The sequence below is a fragment of the Larimichthys crocea genome, chromosome VIII (assembly GCF_000972845.2).
Source record: "Larimichthys crocea isolate SSNF chromosome VIII, L_crocea_2.0, whole genome shotgun sequence".
NCBI classification, from domain to species: domain Eukaryota; kingdom Metazoa; phylum Chordata; class Actinopteri; family Sciaenidae; genus Larimichthys; species Larimichthys crocea.
Window position 1 is genome coordinate 24857765 of NC_040018.1, and position 16771 is coordinate 24874535.

At 39.4% G+C, this 16771-nt stretch overlaps 1 protein-coding gene across 2 annotated transcripts; it reads right to left on the minus strand.

The window, feature by feature from the left end:
* Window positions 1-392: 392 nt before the first annotated feature.
* Window positions 393-15936, minus strand: abcc12 (ATP-binding cassette, sub-family C (CFTR/MRP), member 12). 2 transcript variants are annotated; one of them, XM_019254024.2, is made up of 31 exons: window positions 15866-15936; window positions 14765-14821; window positions 14417-14562; window positions 14157-14303; window positions 13831-13978; window positions 13235-13471; window positions 12931-13104; window positions 12095-12242; window positions 11041-11189; window positions 10831-10938; window positions 10419-10649; window positions 10262-10333; window positions 9922-10046; window positions 8376-8448; window positions 7269-7472; window positions 6827-6961; window positions 6438-6534; window positions 5441-5491; window positions 4993-5085; window positions 4779-4882; window positions 4518-4685; window positions 4125-4351; window positions 3728-3865; window positions 3435-3624; window positions 3246-3335; window positions 2961-3150; window positions 2606-2765; window positions 1855-1933; window positions 1390-1503; window positions 959-1123; window positions 393-877 (listed from the first exon to the last, which is right to left on the minus strand). In XM_019254024.2, the coding sequence occupies exons 2-31, from the start codon at window positions 14813-14815 to the stop codon at window positions 785-787; spliced, it is 4107 nt and encodes a 1368-aa protein (XP_019109569.2). In that variant the 5' UTR covers window positions 14816-14821; window positions 15866-15936; the 3' UTR covers window positions 393-784. The 2 variants fall into 2 exon arrangements, with proteins under 2 accessions (XP_019109569.2, XP_027136812.1); XM_027281011.1 differs by having other exon boundaries at window positions 4518-4882.
* Window positions 15937-16771: the final 835 nt, after the last annotated feature.

The window sequence follows — 16771 nt, forward strand, 5'->3', positions numbered from 1 at the left end:
AGACCTCACCACTAAAACACAATAAACCACAGCTGAAAGGAATGTCATGGCTTAATGGGCTTTCACAGCAGAAAACCTTCCTCATAAGAAACTGGCTGGATTGGATGCCTGTATCTATGAAATCCTCTTCTAAAAGTATTGGAGCCAAGTTCCACTATGCACTGATCCTCTAGCATATTTACTGACTTTGCAAAACTATTAGCATTAGCCACCATCACCCCTCATTTAGCACTATTTACTAATTCACTGAACAGGGGGTGGTGGGTCAATTGCTGCTGCAAAATAGACAATAGTCAAAAATAATGAGGGCTGACAAGGAAAAGGAGAAATGTGTGAATGATTGCAAACGGCACACAGTGCAAATAAAAAAATGACATATTTATTACCTCTCAGATCATGTTACATTAGTTACAGTATGTTGATACACTTGATACATGCTAAAACGGATTAGCTATTTAAAAATATATTGCATCTATAGTGCATTTCACACAACAGATCGAAACTTCATGTGTAGTCATTTGTAAAGTGGCAGCAAACAAAAACATAGAAAATCAATAAATAATATGTTTTAAATACAGTGAACATGACAGATCATTTCCACACCTTGTGAAAGAGTTCACATATTCAAATAAAAATATCACTATTTACACATTAACAATATTTCTGCATGAATATTAAACCCCATCACTGCTGTGCAGTTACACCTGCTATGAGCCGTCCATATTATAATATGGGTAATATTGCTGTGTGAAGGAATAATTAGTTTTATGTTATTGCGTTTGATTTAAGTGTTCACAGTGTTAGCAGAGGTCAGGAGTGAGTAGAACAAAGAGTCTGGTCGTTGCTTCAGCACATCTGGGCTGTCCAACTCTGCCACCTGTTGGACAGAACACTAACTGTAAGTCTCAGTTCAAGATCACACAAACTTCTTCTTGGCATATTCGTCTTTGTTTCTTACCTCTCCATTGTCCATGACCAGAATACGATCTGTGTTCATCACGGTGTTGATACGATGGGCGATGGTGAGCATGGTGCAGTCCTGGAAAGCTTCTTTGATAGTGTTCTGGATCAAGGCATCCGTCTCTGCATCGATGGATGCTGTTGCCTCATCCAAAAGAATGATCTGTTGGACAGCAGGAGGGACAGTTAGTGTAGACAAAGTAAACTAAGAATAGAGTTGATATCAATAATGGGTGAAAGATAAAACACAGCAAGTAATCATAGTGGCCAAAGACACGTTGTGCCGTTGTGTGGTAACTGATGCAAAACTAAATAGAGAAATTGCTTTATTTGGTATTGCAACACACAGATTTGTGACAGTAGTTTTCAGCAGCAAGAAATTCGAAAGCAAATTAAAATAAAACAAAAGTGCTCAATACATGTACAAACCTTGGAGTTGCGGAGTAGTGCTCTAGCCATACACATCAGTTGTCTTTCTCCAACAGAGAAGTTCTCTCCATTCTCCAGCACCTCTGCCTGTAGTCGCCCCTCCAGTCTGGAGATCTGAGAGAACCAGAGCACTACTTTTACTACTGCTATCAAGCTGATGGTACTTCTAAAAAGGATATGAATACCTCCTTTACCACTTCTAGAGTTGGAAAATAAGTGTTCCACAACACTACTGCTCTGCCTGTGGTAGTCGGTAACATTACAATTCAAGATATGCATAATAAACAGTTGTTATCTCTAAACATTGTGATGACATGATGCCAAAGTCAGATCACAAATCTTTTGGAAAAAGTAGACCAAAACAAAGACTGAACACTCCCTGATAGAAGATATATGGTCCAGATAAATAACCACACACTGTTAAACTGTTAATGTACTACACTTCACATTTTACTGCTAACATACTGAGTCCTTCATGTAGGTCTTGTCCAGTGCTGCCCAGATCTCCTCATCAGTGTAGTTATTGAAGGGGTCCAGGTTGTATCTTTAAAAAACACACACATCATCACAGTTAGGTAACTAGTGACTAATCTAGTGACAAAATAATTAGTGGACAGAGTGGGTTTGTAAGATGAAGGCAACATGGAAGTCTTGAAACCTCCATTCTCTCTATTGGCCAGCAGAGGGCAGCGCATATGGCTGCAAATAAAAGATTAGACAAATTACCCTATTTCTCAGTGTATTTATTACCTCAGTAAACAGCTTCCTAATGTTTATGAACATGACCAAGAAGTTTATGGTCTAAATCAACTTGGTAGTTTCGTTTTTGTATTATTTTGTAAAATAGATCTTACGGGTCACCAAGGTTTCATCAAGGCCTTTTTGATTTAAAGGAGCATAAGATACAATATACACCCCTGCAAATATACATTTGACCTATATATCAGCATTGTGTTCATTTATGTGACGAAAACTAAATGAAATTGTTATTTTTAAAGTTTAGATTATTAAAAATATCCAGTTAAAGCTACCAAGTTAGTTAATATAATATAATAATTTAACAATGGCCCAAACTCATAGAGAATAAAACACTAAATTTGTCCAAAAAAGAAGCCTATTAAATATGCATGAGATGCATACAGAGCTGTATAAAAAGTTCCTAAAACAAGTACTGGCCAATACCAAGTACTGTGGAGTTAGGGTGACCTGAAGTTACCTGACGGTGCCAATAAATAGCACAGGATCCTGGGGGATGATTGACAATTTGCTGCGCAGGTCCTGCAGACCAATGGCCATAACGTCTACTCCATCTATCAGGATGGTTCCTCCTGCCGGCTCCACCAGCCTGAACAGAGCCACGCCTAACGAGGACTTCCCTACACACACAGATCATCAGATCATTGTAGAGTATCTTAATAGTAACACTGCTTTTTTTTAACAGAGGCAGGAGTCCCTACATATTTGACCAATCTTTATCACTCTGTAGTTGAATATTACACTGGAACTGTTGTCAAAACTGTGTGTGTACTCAAGATTCCTCTCTATAATCATCACATGAGTCAGGGTCTTACCAGAGCCTGTCCTTCCCACAATGCCCAGTTTCTCTCCAGCTTGGATGCGGAAATTGAGCCCGTTCAGGACAATGGGTGTATTCTCCCTGTACCTCATCTTATAGTCCTGGAAGGTGATGGCTCCACTCTTTGGCCAGTGCTCTGGGATCTGAGCCTCTTTTATGTGTCTGGGGGCCTCAGACTTACAGTCCTATGCACAATAAATAAAGACAACTAGATTGAGTGTGTGGATAGGAGGAGTGTCAGGAGTACAAATAGCTTTAGCAAGTGCTGTATAGGTCTGACCGTGATGTATTCCTGCAGCCGCTCCACTGAGTTAAACCTCGCTTCCACCTCTGTTGCCTGCCTCACTACGTACTGAAGCATGCCTGTCAACTAGACAACACATGGACACAGTCTGTAAAAACACAGTCGCTTTCAATATGTCTTTACAGAAATAAACCAGACATTCATTCACTTGCTGTCTAAATGTACCTGTATGGTGTAGGACATGGCCAAGCCTTTTAAAGCTGGGCTGATGACTTCGTCATCTGTGAGCACTACGAACAGAGCCACCATCAAGGCCATGGTCGAAGCCATGAAGTCCAGCCAGAAGGAGAGCCAACGTGTCCCAGAGTGAAACAGTAAATAGTGGTTGGAGTTGATGTCATTCAGTAACTTGAACCTACAATATGACAAAGGACAGGCCAGGGTTTAAGAACAATACCTCCTCACCCCAATAAATGTCAGCAAACAAAAGGCAAAAGAATTTCACTTTGGTATCTTACATGCTTATGTGGCTGTCTCTTATGTTGTAGGCATGGATGGTGCTGAGGCCCTGCAGCGTAGAGGTGGTGAGAGAGATGCAGGGAGAGCGACTAATGTTCTCCATCCTTTTCATCTGGCGGATACTCCGCTGGAATATGCTTTGGAGGAATCACAGTGCATATTCAGTATTTCTCAACAATACTTCTTCATGATGTCATTGTAATTGTGCAAATGTTTGCATTTCCTAAAAGCTTAAAACATGCAACATGTTCAATAAAAATCAAAATCTTGTAAATTGCATGAATGCCACTAGATTCATTAAATGTGTAATTATTACCAGGAACAATGATAGCAGATCATGAACTACTACAATCCTGTTTTGTAACAGCTTCCATGTTTAGATTGGTATCAACTCACAAGAGAATGACAGTGAACAAAGCTCCCATAATAAGCACAGCCACCAGCATGGGAGGGAAGACAGCTGAGATGATGATAATGGTGCATGTGACCATTAGACAAAACTGCAAGAAAGGGTCCATGTGGAGGGGAAGCACAGTGTCCACCTCCTCTTGATCTTTGGAAAAGCGGTTGAGAATGCGGCCAGTTGGCGTTGTATCGAAGAAACTCATAGGACTGGCAATAATCTGAGAAATGAAAACCATTAACAGCGGCTCATTGACAGCTCCTGCATGTTATTATGGCTTCAACATATCATCCTTTTTACAACATACACGTTATGAGAAAGTGCAATGAGCCCATATTCATGTTTGAATGGAAGGCTGAGGGTCAGACACTCCACATTATACATACATTCCTGAACATGGTGTCATGGAGTTTGCAGCCGGCGTTCAAGGTGACCCGAGTGTAGAAGAAGCATTTGATGATGGCGAGTAGCACCATGGCAATCACTCCCACACCATAAATAATTTGGTAGAATTCCAGATTTGGATTATCTGAGACGCTGGCATGGGTTGAAGTCTGACCAGGAAAAAATACAGAAAATATATGATTTTTAAGACATTGTGAATATTCTGTATATGTGTTTGAGAGAGATAAAGTCTTGGTCCTCACCCCATTACCCTGCCCGAGCCAGAAGCTGAGCCACCAGTTGCTGAAGGCTGTGAATCCGATCATCAGGACGATGTTCAGGATGGTAAGGAAGGTGACAAAGTATCCTGCGCCAACAAAGTCAAACCAAACATCAACAACCAGGTCTGGCATGTGTAATTATGCATTATTGCATAAAGTTCTGTCAATAAATATGTGCACATGTGTTGTATCAGACCTCCAGCTGCTTTGCAGTATCGCTGGTAGACTCTCCAGGAGACGGCACCTTCTGTGGTTGACTCCTGAACGACTAGCTGATCACCGACAGCAGCTGAGGGGAAAGAAAAGGATTTTATTACATTTTAATGAATTTAATTTAATTTGTTTAACTATGTGTTATTTCTGTTTCATTAATTGGATCTTCAGTAAAGCTGCAATCACTCAAATACTTCTATATTCACAATTTTTACAACACAATGTGTCTCAAATTGACAGATAACTATAAATAATATGAAGGGAGGGGGTTTCTCAAGCACCCACCACGAGCACTTACAGCCCTGCTTAACTTTGGCTTTTAGGTTCCCATAATAAAATGGAACCATATGAGCTTGGCCACTTTACAGGGTCGGGATATATTACATATGGACTGGCTGACTCATTACAATTTAATGAGTTTGTAGACTTACATTTTTGGTCAGCTGCCATTCCATCATCCTTTTCTTCTGACATGTCAAATGCTGAAAGGAAGTACAGATGGAGGAGGGAAAATCTAAATGATTATATTATAGACAAACAAAACCATAAAATAACAATATATTGACAGTCAGAACTGTAGGTTTGTTGCCCGGTCTGGTATTGTGGTGGCCTCAGCCATCTTTTATGCTGTGGTCTGCTGGAGAGGGGGCAGCACGGACAGGGACAGGAGCAGACTCAACAGACTTATTAGAAGAGCGAGCTCTGTCCTGGACTGTCCTCTGGACTCCACAGAGGAGGTGGGTGAGAGGAGGATGTTAGCTAAGCTGACATCCATCATGGACAACACCTCTCACCCCCTACATGACACTGTGGGGTCTCTGAGCAGCTCCTTCAGCAGCAGATTGTTACACCCACGGTGTAAGAAGGAGAGGTTCCGCAGGTCCTTCATCCCTGCTGCTGTGAGACTTTACAACACCTGCACCTGATCATGTTGTAGTCTCTTGTACATGTCTGTTTCTGTTTTGTTTCTGTAACGCTTATGTTACACATTCCTAAAACTGCACATTATACTCACTGCACATTATATTGTACCCTAGTACTTTTTGTAAATATGTACACTGTGTTTCCCTCCTTGGTCTCTTTTTTTTCCCCCCGCTGCTGTAATAAGTGAATTTCCCCGTTGTGGGATCAATAAAGTATTATCTTATCTTATCTTATCTTATTGGTTTAAAAAGCTACAGTGCCTGCAGTCTGTTAGATCAACAGATCTTTTACCTACTCCTATATATTGGCTTCTTTACAAGCCAACACTCTGGATGACACTTTTGCTCCACAGACAATTAAAGCAGTATCTGCTTCCACCAGTTACTAAATAATCTTTGTTCTAAACTCTGTAATGAATTTCAGGCTTATTTTCAGTCATTTTGAGATTAATGATCAATTGAGGCATCATAAATGATGTATGATGAATTTTTAATTTTTCCATACCTGGGTTGACTACCCCACTGTCTGCACGGTCTCTTAGCTCAACCTCATTCAGCTGGGAAGTGTCTTGAGGTAACACTTCATCCTCCTCCTCCGGAGTCTGTAAATGATAAACAAAAACACAATGATACTGCTCATTCTGGACAAGATGAAAATCCCTGACATTCACCCTAAATTTGATGATAAACTATTAACCTGTGCAGAAGACACATTCCTGTTCCTATTATAGCTGAAATCATGAAGCATTGTTCGCTGTTTTACAACAAACCTTTTGTATTTAAGCTTGTAAAACAATAAAGAACTGGTGGAAAGCTTTTACAGCTAGAGGCATGGTGAGAAAATCAGAGTTACAGCACATCAGAGTTTTGTACTGTAGGTTTTTTTTTATTTACTTTGGATTGCTCCATCTGGTAGTTGCTGATGAGCTGAGCGTAGCGTCCGTTGGCTTTCATCAAGGCATGGTGGTCTCCAGCTTCCCTCACCTCGCCATCCTCCAGAACCAAAATGTCATCACAGAACTCCAGATACTGACAGACACATGCCAAGACAACCATGTCAACAAAACCAGGCCAGAGATCTACCCAACACAGTCTAAGCAAGTTCATATACATTTATGGCATTTTGTAGACGCTCTTATCTCGAGTGACTTCCAGTACTGCTCACAGTTCATGATTAAGATAAGACTAGCAATCAGACACCACTTCCTGGTGTGTGAATTGTAAAAACCTAGACAGACTGTACTACAAGTATTAATGAATTTGCAAATTTAATCAACAAAAGTCATGACTATTAATAAGCTATTTAGGATTCACTATCTGCTATCTATCTTCCTACCTGCAGCTGGTGTGTAACCAGTATGACAGATTTCCCCTGGAGCTCCTTCTTAATGCATTCTTCAAAAATGTGTTTCCCCACGTGGGCGTCTACAGCTGATAGGGGATCGTCAAGGAGGAAGATTTCCTTATTGGAGTAGACAGCTCTGGCCAGGCTGATCCTCTGTTTCTGTCCCCCTGACAGATTCAGACCTCGCTCTCCAATCTGACAACCACAAAAGCAGAAAGCTACTAAGAACACTGGCCACAGGGTCTCCATTTCAAAATTCACTTTTAAAATAAACTCAAACTTTCATAGCGTTAAACCAGAACATAGTGCACAGGAAGAATAACATAATTGACAGAGTTAATTGGCCGTAACTAACATACAAGGTTAAAACGGGCTTTACAAAAGAAAGAGAGCAAACATAGTGAATCACTGATTGATCCTAATAGTGTTTACAGTCCACAGTGAACCAGATGAATCAGAGAGCTGACGTTTAATTTGCTCTTGCAGGCAATTTGCATTTGTGAGTTTGATGATGCCAAACATTGTGACTATGTATGTAAAGGAAAGTGCCCTCAGGACATGTAATATAAGAACAAACATCGTATAAGTTAAAACATCTAACTAGCTGTGTAACCCTAATTTTTATGACAGGCCTGAGCGGTAAGTTATTTTATTAGTCATCTATGAACAGAATAAAATGAAGCCTCTAGATTAATCAGTAAAGCTAATTAAGCTTGGCAAACCGTCTGAATTATGGAGAGTCTTTGTTTTTTCTGTACAAAAAACTTTTTAAAATTTTAGAACACCTGCTTTGATAAACCAATATACAATGTGATTAAACTATTAGTAGTATCAATACAATATCCTATGTTAATTCTCATCTCAAAACTGTTTCCAAAAAAGTAAGGATACATTGGTTAAATGTGCAAAGACATCAACAGCTTACTGTTGCAGACCACTGACAGGCTATTTGTCCTGCTCAGAAATTAATTTGTCCACAAGGCAAGGGCTTCTTACCACACATCAGATGGTGTTAGTATAAACATGTCCATGCTTTATTCATAAGAAATCATTAAAAAGTATTAAAAAACAGTTTGTTTGGCGAATTGAGAGTCCTACCTCAGTTTGATCACCATATGGGAGGATTGCCAGGTCAGTTCTGAGGCTACAGACATCCAAAACTCTGTCGTATCTGTGAAGTAAGATAATAAATTGATGGAAAGTTGAGACAGTATTCAGCAGATCTATTTAAGTAACAGAAACAATAAATGGGGTATATCTTTGTGGGAAGATGTATATAAGCGGTTGTCTCTTATTATACTGATATATTTTATTGTACTAGACATACTGTCGCTGACAGTTTATGAGAAGTAATATGAAAGCAAACTCATTTTTTTTTCATTTTTCTGTGTGTAATTTCCAGTATATGTTAACCTTTCCCACAGTATTTACTTTAAGCAGCTGAGCTGAGCTTAACCACAGTCATAAATGCTGACGGGATGACTCATCAAAATCCTGTGCTCAGGTCTTGTATCCTGCCCACAGGTCATCTCTGATGATATAAAGAGGTTTCCCAATGATAATCCTGTCAGATAACAGAGGTGACTTCTGCTCTTGTTTGGCAACCTTGCCAAATGTAAATGGAGATAAGAGTAACTTTCTCCGAGTTAAACATTTGTCATGTGAGGTAACCATGAGGAAGACCACTGAAGCTTTGGTTTAATAGTCACTGCAGTGAAAGGTGAAAAGGAACATTGGTAACATATTAACATCACATTAGTGTATTAATATGATCTATATACAGTATCCCTTTAGTTAAAGTGCTGTTGTGTAACTTTCCTGCCAATAAGTAACTAACTAAAGTTTTAAATCATCATGATGCTGCACTGATGTGTAATTGGGTGAATGGTGCCTCTGTCATTCCCACTCTGTGCTTCGAACACCTGTTCATGACACTAAGTCAGATCATTGGCTATTTTATTTATTTTGATGAAACTGGATCATATTTTATACAGAAAATGTTTTCTCTGTTTTCCCTCTGACGTCCTCCAGCTGCCTCACACCAACTCTCTGTGATTTACAGAGCTGCTTTTAGCTCATTTTAGCTCACTTAGTTAGCTGTGCTGCATGGGACTGTAAGCTCAGAGTAAAGGAGGAGCATCAGCGTTTGTACCACAGGTGCACCATCTTTCCAGGCCCAAGGTGGTAGTGTGGAGTGCAGACAAGGAGTGACACCAGAATGGGCACCAGAACTGTAACCAGATGAGCGTTCACTGTAGCTGGGATCAGCAGACTGTCCAAGCATGGGGCCAACAGACAAGAGTAAATTTGGGACTGACTTTTAGTTGTTGGCAAGAGCTTTGTGGAAATAAAAGGCTAAAGATGCTGTTGGATTAGTTAGTAATATTAGTGGGCTGCTATGTCCTGTATTGTTGCACCCACTTGATGTTTGGCTGTTTGCAAAGCTGTCGGCTAGTTTTTGATCATAAGTAATATAATGATCACAAATGCACATGTGCAAAAATACATATTTCTAATGGTAGTATCGCACTCTAAAACTGAAAAAAATATTAATTTCTACATAATGTCACTTTAAGAAAGAGGTCACACTTATCAGCAGTTGGTGACAGTAACAAACATTTAAGTGGGTTATGTGATCAATTACTTGGCCTGGTCAAATGGTTCCCCCATCAGGATGTTTTCTTGAACAGTCCCATGGAATATCCAGGCCTGCTGGGAAACGTAGGCAAATGTCCCATCAGCTGTGACAGAGCCCTTCAGGAGGTGCATCTAAAATATAAAAATAAGCAGACAGCCATGAGAAATGCTGGATGTTACACAGCATCAGTTACATCTGGTTTAGAGAGAACGTTGTTTAAATAAATATGGAGCATATTTGAATTGAACATTTGCGTAACAGAGTCTTGGACAACAAAATTAACTATAAAATGAACAGATACTGCAGAGTTGGTAAAACACTATACAAAAGACAAAGGAAAGCCAACCTGCTCCAAAATGCTGGAAATCAGTGATGTCTTTCCACTCCCCACGTTCCCACAAACACCCAGCAGGTTGCCCTTCGGGAAATAACACAGAGAGTATAAGTACAACTTCAACACAATCTAGTTAAACTCATGTATCCATATCAGTGGTAAAGCACACCTTAGGCAGTGTGAAGGAGATGTTTCTCAGGGTTGGCAGAGTTTCAGTATTCTCATACTGCGGCATTTCATCCGCTTTGTATGCGTTCACTCCGTTGGCTGTGCTGGGTGGGGAGTCCAGCTGTCTGTCTGGTTTGGTCCAGGAAAGTGTTGCATTTTTCATCACTATGGCTGAATCCCTGTTATGCTTCTGCACCAGGTAGGGGTCTGGATTCTGGATCAGCAATATTTTCTGAAACAGCCACACCAACACCATACTTATTGCACTAAAAGGTAGGATATTACAACCCTGGAGTTTGTTTCTTTAAACTTACATAAAGGTTATTTTGCTGCAATGTCATCTAGAAAGACAAAGATTAATACAACTAATAATAACGACAACTACTGAGCAGGATACAAAGAGCAGAGTTTACCCTCAGTCGTGATATTGACACAGCAGCCTCAGCCAGGGCCTTCACAGACAGGGGCATTAGAGCCAAGCAGAACCTCATGGAGTTGAAGATGGCGATGGTGGTGAACGCCTGGTAATAACAAAGAAGGATGCTTAAACACTATCAATACACACAGTGGGCATGTTGGCAGTGATTGTTGTACTGCATGTGCTGCACTGCTGTAGTACTCACGTCAGATGTGTTGAGACTTAAGCCCAACAGAGTGTGCACGACGAAGGTGAAAACTGTGGCAGTGGTGGGGATGATGCTGGTGATGCTGCTATTGATATTCTGGACGTAGCTAACCCTCTGCAATTCTTTCTTCTCTGTTTTCCTTAAGCCTACAAGTGAGACAACATCACATATCTGCATTACATATATGTGCAGTACATTTCCCATTTCATCCCACAGTTGTCCACCGAGCACTTTCACTGTAGCAACAAAAGTAGTTACATCAGATAATCATCAATATGTCACGATAGTTCCCAGAGAGAGGGAAAAGCAATTTGAGTTTCTAAACCACTTTTCAGGGGGGTAAACATTCACTCCACAGTGGATGATGAAAAAAGTCCCATTTACTGATGAAACCAAGTTTGAAACCTATGGCAATAACAGAAGTGTATAAATATAAGGAGATGAACAGGAGATAGAAAGATACAGCAGTGAATCAAACCCACGGTGAAACATCTTGTTAGGAATATTCAAGCCTGAGGTTGTTGGACACTGGATTGACTACACCATGACGGATGGGGAGAAGTAGCCTCTTCAGAGGCATGCTACATTCTCTGGTTTGCATTTTTGAACAGGAAGACTGAGAAAGCATCCGAGTGACATCACACGAAGCTCTTTAAAACATTGTCAGAATCACATAAAGATTTAACTTTTCACTCTGTTAAGTCGATTTCATTTGTAAAGAAAACAATAGTATTACATTGGAAACAAATCCACAATAGAAGTATCTTTGCGTGGTCTCACAAACAAACCTAAGAGGGAGATTGAGGAACTAATAAAGTGACTTCAACAAATAATAAACAAAAGTAGTCAGATATGAAGCACACTGCTGTACGTGGGAGCTTGTGAGCTACTGCCCTGAGGCAGCATTTATATATCTATACTGCTCTTGACTGTGGGTGAAGTGTTGTAAAAGCGATTTGAGTGGTCGGTGGGTCGGAAAGGTGCTATATAAATATCCAAGTCCATTTCCTATTACAATATGTGACACATGAGAAAAATGAAGACTTCATACCTGCAATCTTCTTCTCAAAGGAATCTTCCCAGGCGTACATCTTGATAAGTTTGATGCTGTTGAGAATCTCGTTCATTGTGCGAACACGGCTGTCAGTTATCAGCATGGCTTTCCATCGGAATTTGTTAATGAGCTTGGCCAAGAAGAACTGAATGCATAAAAACAATATAAATATTAGTGACAATGAAAAACAAGCACTGTAATTGCAGTTCATATAAGGCTGTACTAGCTAGGGGGAAATGCCCTGTAGGTTACAAAGCATAAATATCTGCCTACTAGTAGCCAATGAAACTTCAGAAAGAGGACTACAAAGTCTGTCAAGTTGGGTGTTTTCTTTTTACTGATGCTTGGCCATTGTTCTGTTAGCTGTTTGCTTGTTTTAACTGTGCACATTTCTAATGCAGGATGAAGCTGTGTAGCAGAGAGTTCTGGCCCCGTGAATAAAGCTAGTGTTCAGGACTTCACTGTTCTGTTATCCTGAGAGATTTTATTGAAGTTTATAGTTTAAATAACAACCTGAACTTTTGAAATAAATATTCCTGGGGGTCAGGTCAACCAAGTTAGAAAACCAATGCTTTAAACCTCTAGATATACAGTATATACTCTGTGATACATTGTATTGGATTGTATTATTGTTATTATGTTATGTGATGTTATTATCTTTGGAGTCAGTACTGGTCAGAACAGTGAACAAAGACACAAATCTGTGATTGGTTGGACTAGGCTAGTTCACACACAAGTCATGGTATATTATTTAATGTATTTATGTACGTTGAAATACTGCTTATAAAAATATGTCTGTGTATGAACTATGTGCAGTTTTCTCATTTACAGACCTGCACAGGGATGAAGATGAGGTAAGTGCAGACTCCAGTCAGTGCAGTGTAACCCAGAATGTAGCAGGCATAGACGATACACACAATAAAGAGGACAGGGGTGGACAGCACAAAGCTCCCGAACAATACTGCCTCAAATAACTTGTGTCCATCGTTGGTCAGTACATTAATCATCTGGATGGGAGAGAGAGGGACAGAACGACTCTAACATTTGCCAAAACTGCACTGAACTGCACTGATAAGTACACAGCATTAAGTAAGGATGAACCCTGTATGTATGTTACGTATGTAACTCAGTCTTTACCTCTCCCATTGAAATGCCGCTGTGCACCCTCAAAGAGATCACTTTCTGGAAGGCCACTGACGAGAAAGCACCCTTCAGTCTGACTGCAGTGCGCAGGTTCAACGCCCACAGTAAAGATATTAGGAAGGCTTTGCTGAACTCTGAGAAGAACAAACCGAAGGCCAGACCAATACCATGTCCCACTGTGGACAGCGACGGATTTTCAGCGTAGTTTAAGATCTTATAGACCAGAACAGCCTGAGAGGACAGAGAGGTTAAGCATATGTGTTTTTCCGCCATACATGAATATAAACTGCATTTCTTTTTTCTGGGCAGTAATAATAACCAAAGTCGTTCCAAAGTCAGTCTATAAATCTTTGTATTGTGATGATGTAGAAAGTTCATTCTCAGGTAGCAAAATATAATGATTATTATTTCTACATGAACTAACAATCTAACATTGACATATATAATAATAAATCGGTCACAGGGGCAGTTTTTCAGCATAATCAATATTGCTGGTGAAACTTGAGACTTGTACTTTTGCTTCACGAAGGTTTGTCTCAGAAGAGAAAGAATTGATGCTGATGCTGTTGTTAAAGTTCAGATAAAATTACCGGGCCCAGAAATGCTGCCACCATGGCAAGGATGCCAACAATGACAGACACAATCAGCCTCGTTCTTTGAAAGCGAAGGGTGACTCGAACCAAAGAGGCCTTCTCCAGGCCAACCTTTGCTACTTCTTCCTCCCAGAGTCTTTGGAGCCTGCACAGAACACACAATCAGAGTCAACGCACCAATTCATAATTAGTAAATTCATTACAAGTAAAAAAGCATCAATGTTCTTCACAGTTTCCTAGTGTTTTAATGACTCCTTCTCTAGATATTTCAGCAACAAGGAATGTCATATATCACATATAGGTCAGCAATAAGAATGTCAGACCTTTCTCCACTGGTATCAGCTATGTCCATTGGAGACAGATTGAGAGCGCTCATGTCCAGTTTATTCCTGAACACAGACCACATCATGGGGGTCATCCAGGCAAAGGTTGAAAAGGACAGAAAACCTGCATTGTCCACAGGGTGGGACCTAGACATGAAAATACCACTCAATATAAGCTCTGCAAGTACAGTATTTGTCTATAAACATGTTTTAGGCTTGAAAATTATTCATCAAACAATAGGTGCATCAATGATACTGACTGTGATGAGGAGAAGCGGATCGGTTTGAGGGTCTGAAGGTTTTTCTGGTATTTTTTGAATGAGGAAGGGTTGGCTGTTTTGCTGTTGTTGTTATCAATATATTCTGCACTGGAGGATGATGCAGGTCTCCATCGAAAACCATCGTCCTTCAGAGTTGTAACCACAAGGAGACAATGTAAAGGAATCAGACAGAGAGAGGAACAGAGAAAGTATTTCCAGAGTCTCAAAAATGGATCAAACACATCCGAAACAAGAACACAGGATGTTAGGAGAAACAATAGGAAAGGAAAAGAGGTCAGGCAGTGAAAGAGGTTTGGAGACTTCTGGTGGAAGTTACTGTTTACTTACAAAAGCGACTCCATCTGTATCGTCCTTCTCCAAAGAATACTCTGTCTTCATTTTGTCCTGTACCACGAGCAGCAAGCACATATATCAATCACCCAAACACATATTTTATGTAGACACATTGCTTTTGGTCTAATTTACAAGATACTGATTTGTAACAGTAAAGCTGGAGGTCATCATGTCTCATTCTGTAAGAAATGTAACAATATTGAGATTCATATTTGTTTTAAACTACAAAATTATAACACAATCAGCATTCATCATACTATGTGTTATACAAATTTATTATTTATTTAGTGCATGTATTATATGTTTTATCAAAGTCATAAGGGAATACACTTCACTCTTGTACCTGCATGACTACTGTCTATTACAGCTGAAAATGCAGTGTCATTGAACCTGCACGGGTCCTCCTCCTTTCTCCCTCTCACCTCCAGTCATACTGTGTCAAAGTTCTTACAACTTGAATGCACATTCCTGAATTTAAGTCCATGTGACCTATGCTACTGCAAAAATTTAAGCAACACTTTACAACCTTACAATAGAGTCTGAACTCATCTTAACATCATTCATTATTTGAAGCTCAACGGGTTAAAGCATTTGAGTAGAGAGCAGCAGTATTGTGCAGTTTAAAAAAACAACAGATTTTCAAAATTAAAATATATTTGCAGCTGTAAAGGGATAAAACAGAATCACTACTACAATTCTATTAGACCAAACAAAATTACATTATTGAGCTCATAAAAACAATTGAACAAGACTTAGGTTATGTAAATAAAATACATTTAAGTAAACCACATAAACTAAAACACAGTTTACAGAGTGTTTGTAACATTTCAGCTGTTTCGTTCTGTCTGTAGATTTTTAACAAACTATTTATACTATTCATAGAGTACAGGTTACAATTCTTCCTTCCTAAAATGAACTACTCCAGGTACTACAGTAAGTCTAAAATAAAGTGACACAATTAAAACCTACATCCATATAACTGAACTGAACCATCTTAAGATTACAGTGACAAACTAAACAACCGGAACTGATCAAAACTGATTCAAACTGAATTAAGTGAAGCTCTTGCTGTAACTTGACAAAGCAAAACAATACCTCTGTGTGGAGGATGAGGAAGACTCACTGCAGCTTGTTCACACTGAATCTGAAGTTGACACTGGAGCAGCATTTTACTCTGCGTTACATCATTTGCTTTTATAGAGATCAAAGGTTTGCCTGTTCAGAGGTAAAGGCCCCTCCTCATTGTTGTTGCTATCAAGTTATCTGACATTTGAACTCAGTCTGAACTAATCGATTCTCTGTAACTTTTGCTTTTATTTTATAAAATAAAGAAGAAAAGAAAAAAATAAGGAGAATTATGCATTGTGTCAAAATGCTTTTTAAATATGGCATTTCATAACCTCATCAACCCATATGACACGAAGGTTGTGTGCCGTTGTCCAGTGGTCAGATTAAGTTTTTCTGGGTCATTAAAAATAAGTCTGTGCTGAACAGTGTGTGTGTGTGTAAGGTATTAAAACAGCAAGGTAAAGCTGGAATGTCATGGCAGGTAGGTAATACATAGCATAGTCAGTGAAATCTGCTCTCTTCTGTATATACAGAGGAAGTACTTTATCAGGCAAGAACAGCTGTGCAGACAGATGCCAGATGAAAAGGGCCGTCAGGTACGGTAGATAAGTTTTTATTTTCGAATATTCACAGAGGCAGAAGAGTGGCACTTTAAGGAGTTAATAGAAACATTTCATATTTTAAAAATGCAAAAATGTATTTTTATATATACTGTATATATACAGTATATTGAGCAAATAAAGAAATGCCCAATTTTAAAATCTGATCCGTTGATATGTATAGTGCTTCTTGGTCTGATCAAACACTTTCACTGTGGTGTTTAAATATGGCAAAGTAAATTTACTAGTCAGGGAGTAGCCTGCTCTGTGATGATACATTTTTATGGGTTGAAGTGTTTTAAATCAGGGGGGTTGACATTTTTTTCACTTTTAT

What these genes read in the sequence shown, in the direction of transcription:
- abcc12 (XM_027281011.1), bottom strand. Translation starts at nt 14,815, where the DNA reads ATGAAGACAGAGTATTCTTTGGAGAAGGACGATACAGATGGAGTCGCT. An exon ending in GCTGATACCAGTGGAGAAAG is followed by an intron (nt 13,979 to 14,156) that starts GTCTGACATTCT and finishes TGTTCTGTGCAG; the next exon opens with GCTCCAAAGACTCTGGGAGG. An exon ending in TTTCCAGCATTTTGGAGCAG is followed by an intron (nt 10,047 to 10,261) that starts GTTGGCTTTCCT and finishes TTTATATTTTAG; the next exon opens with ATGCACCTCCTGAAGGGCTC.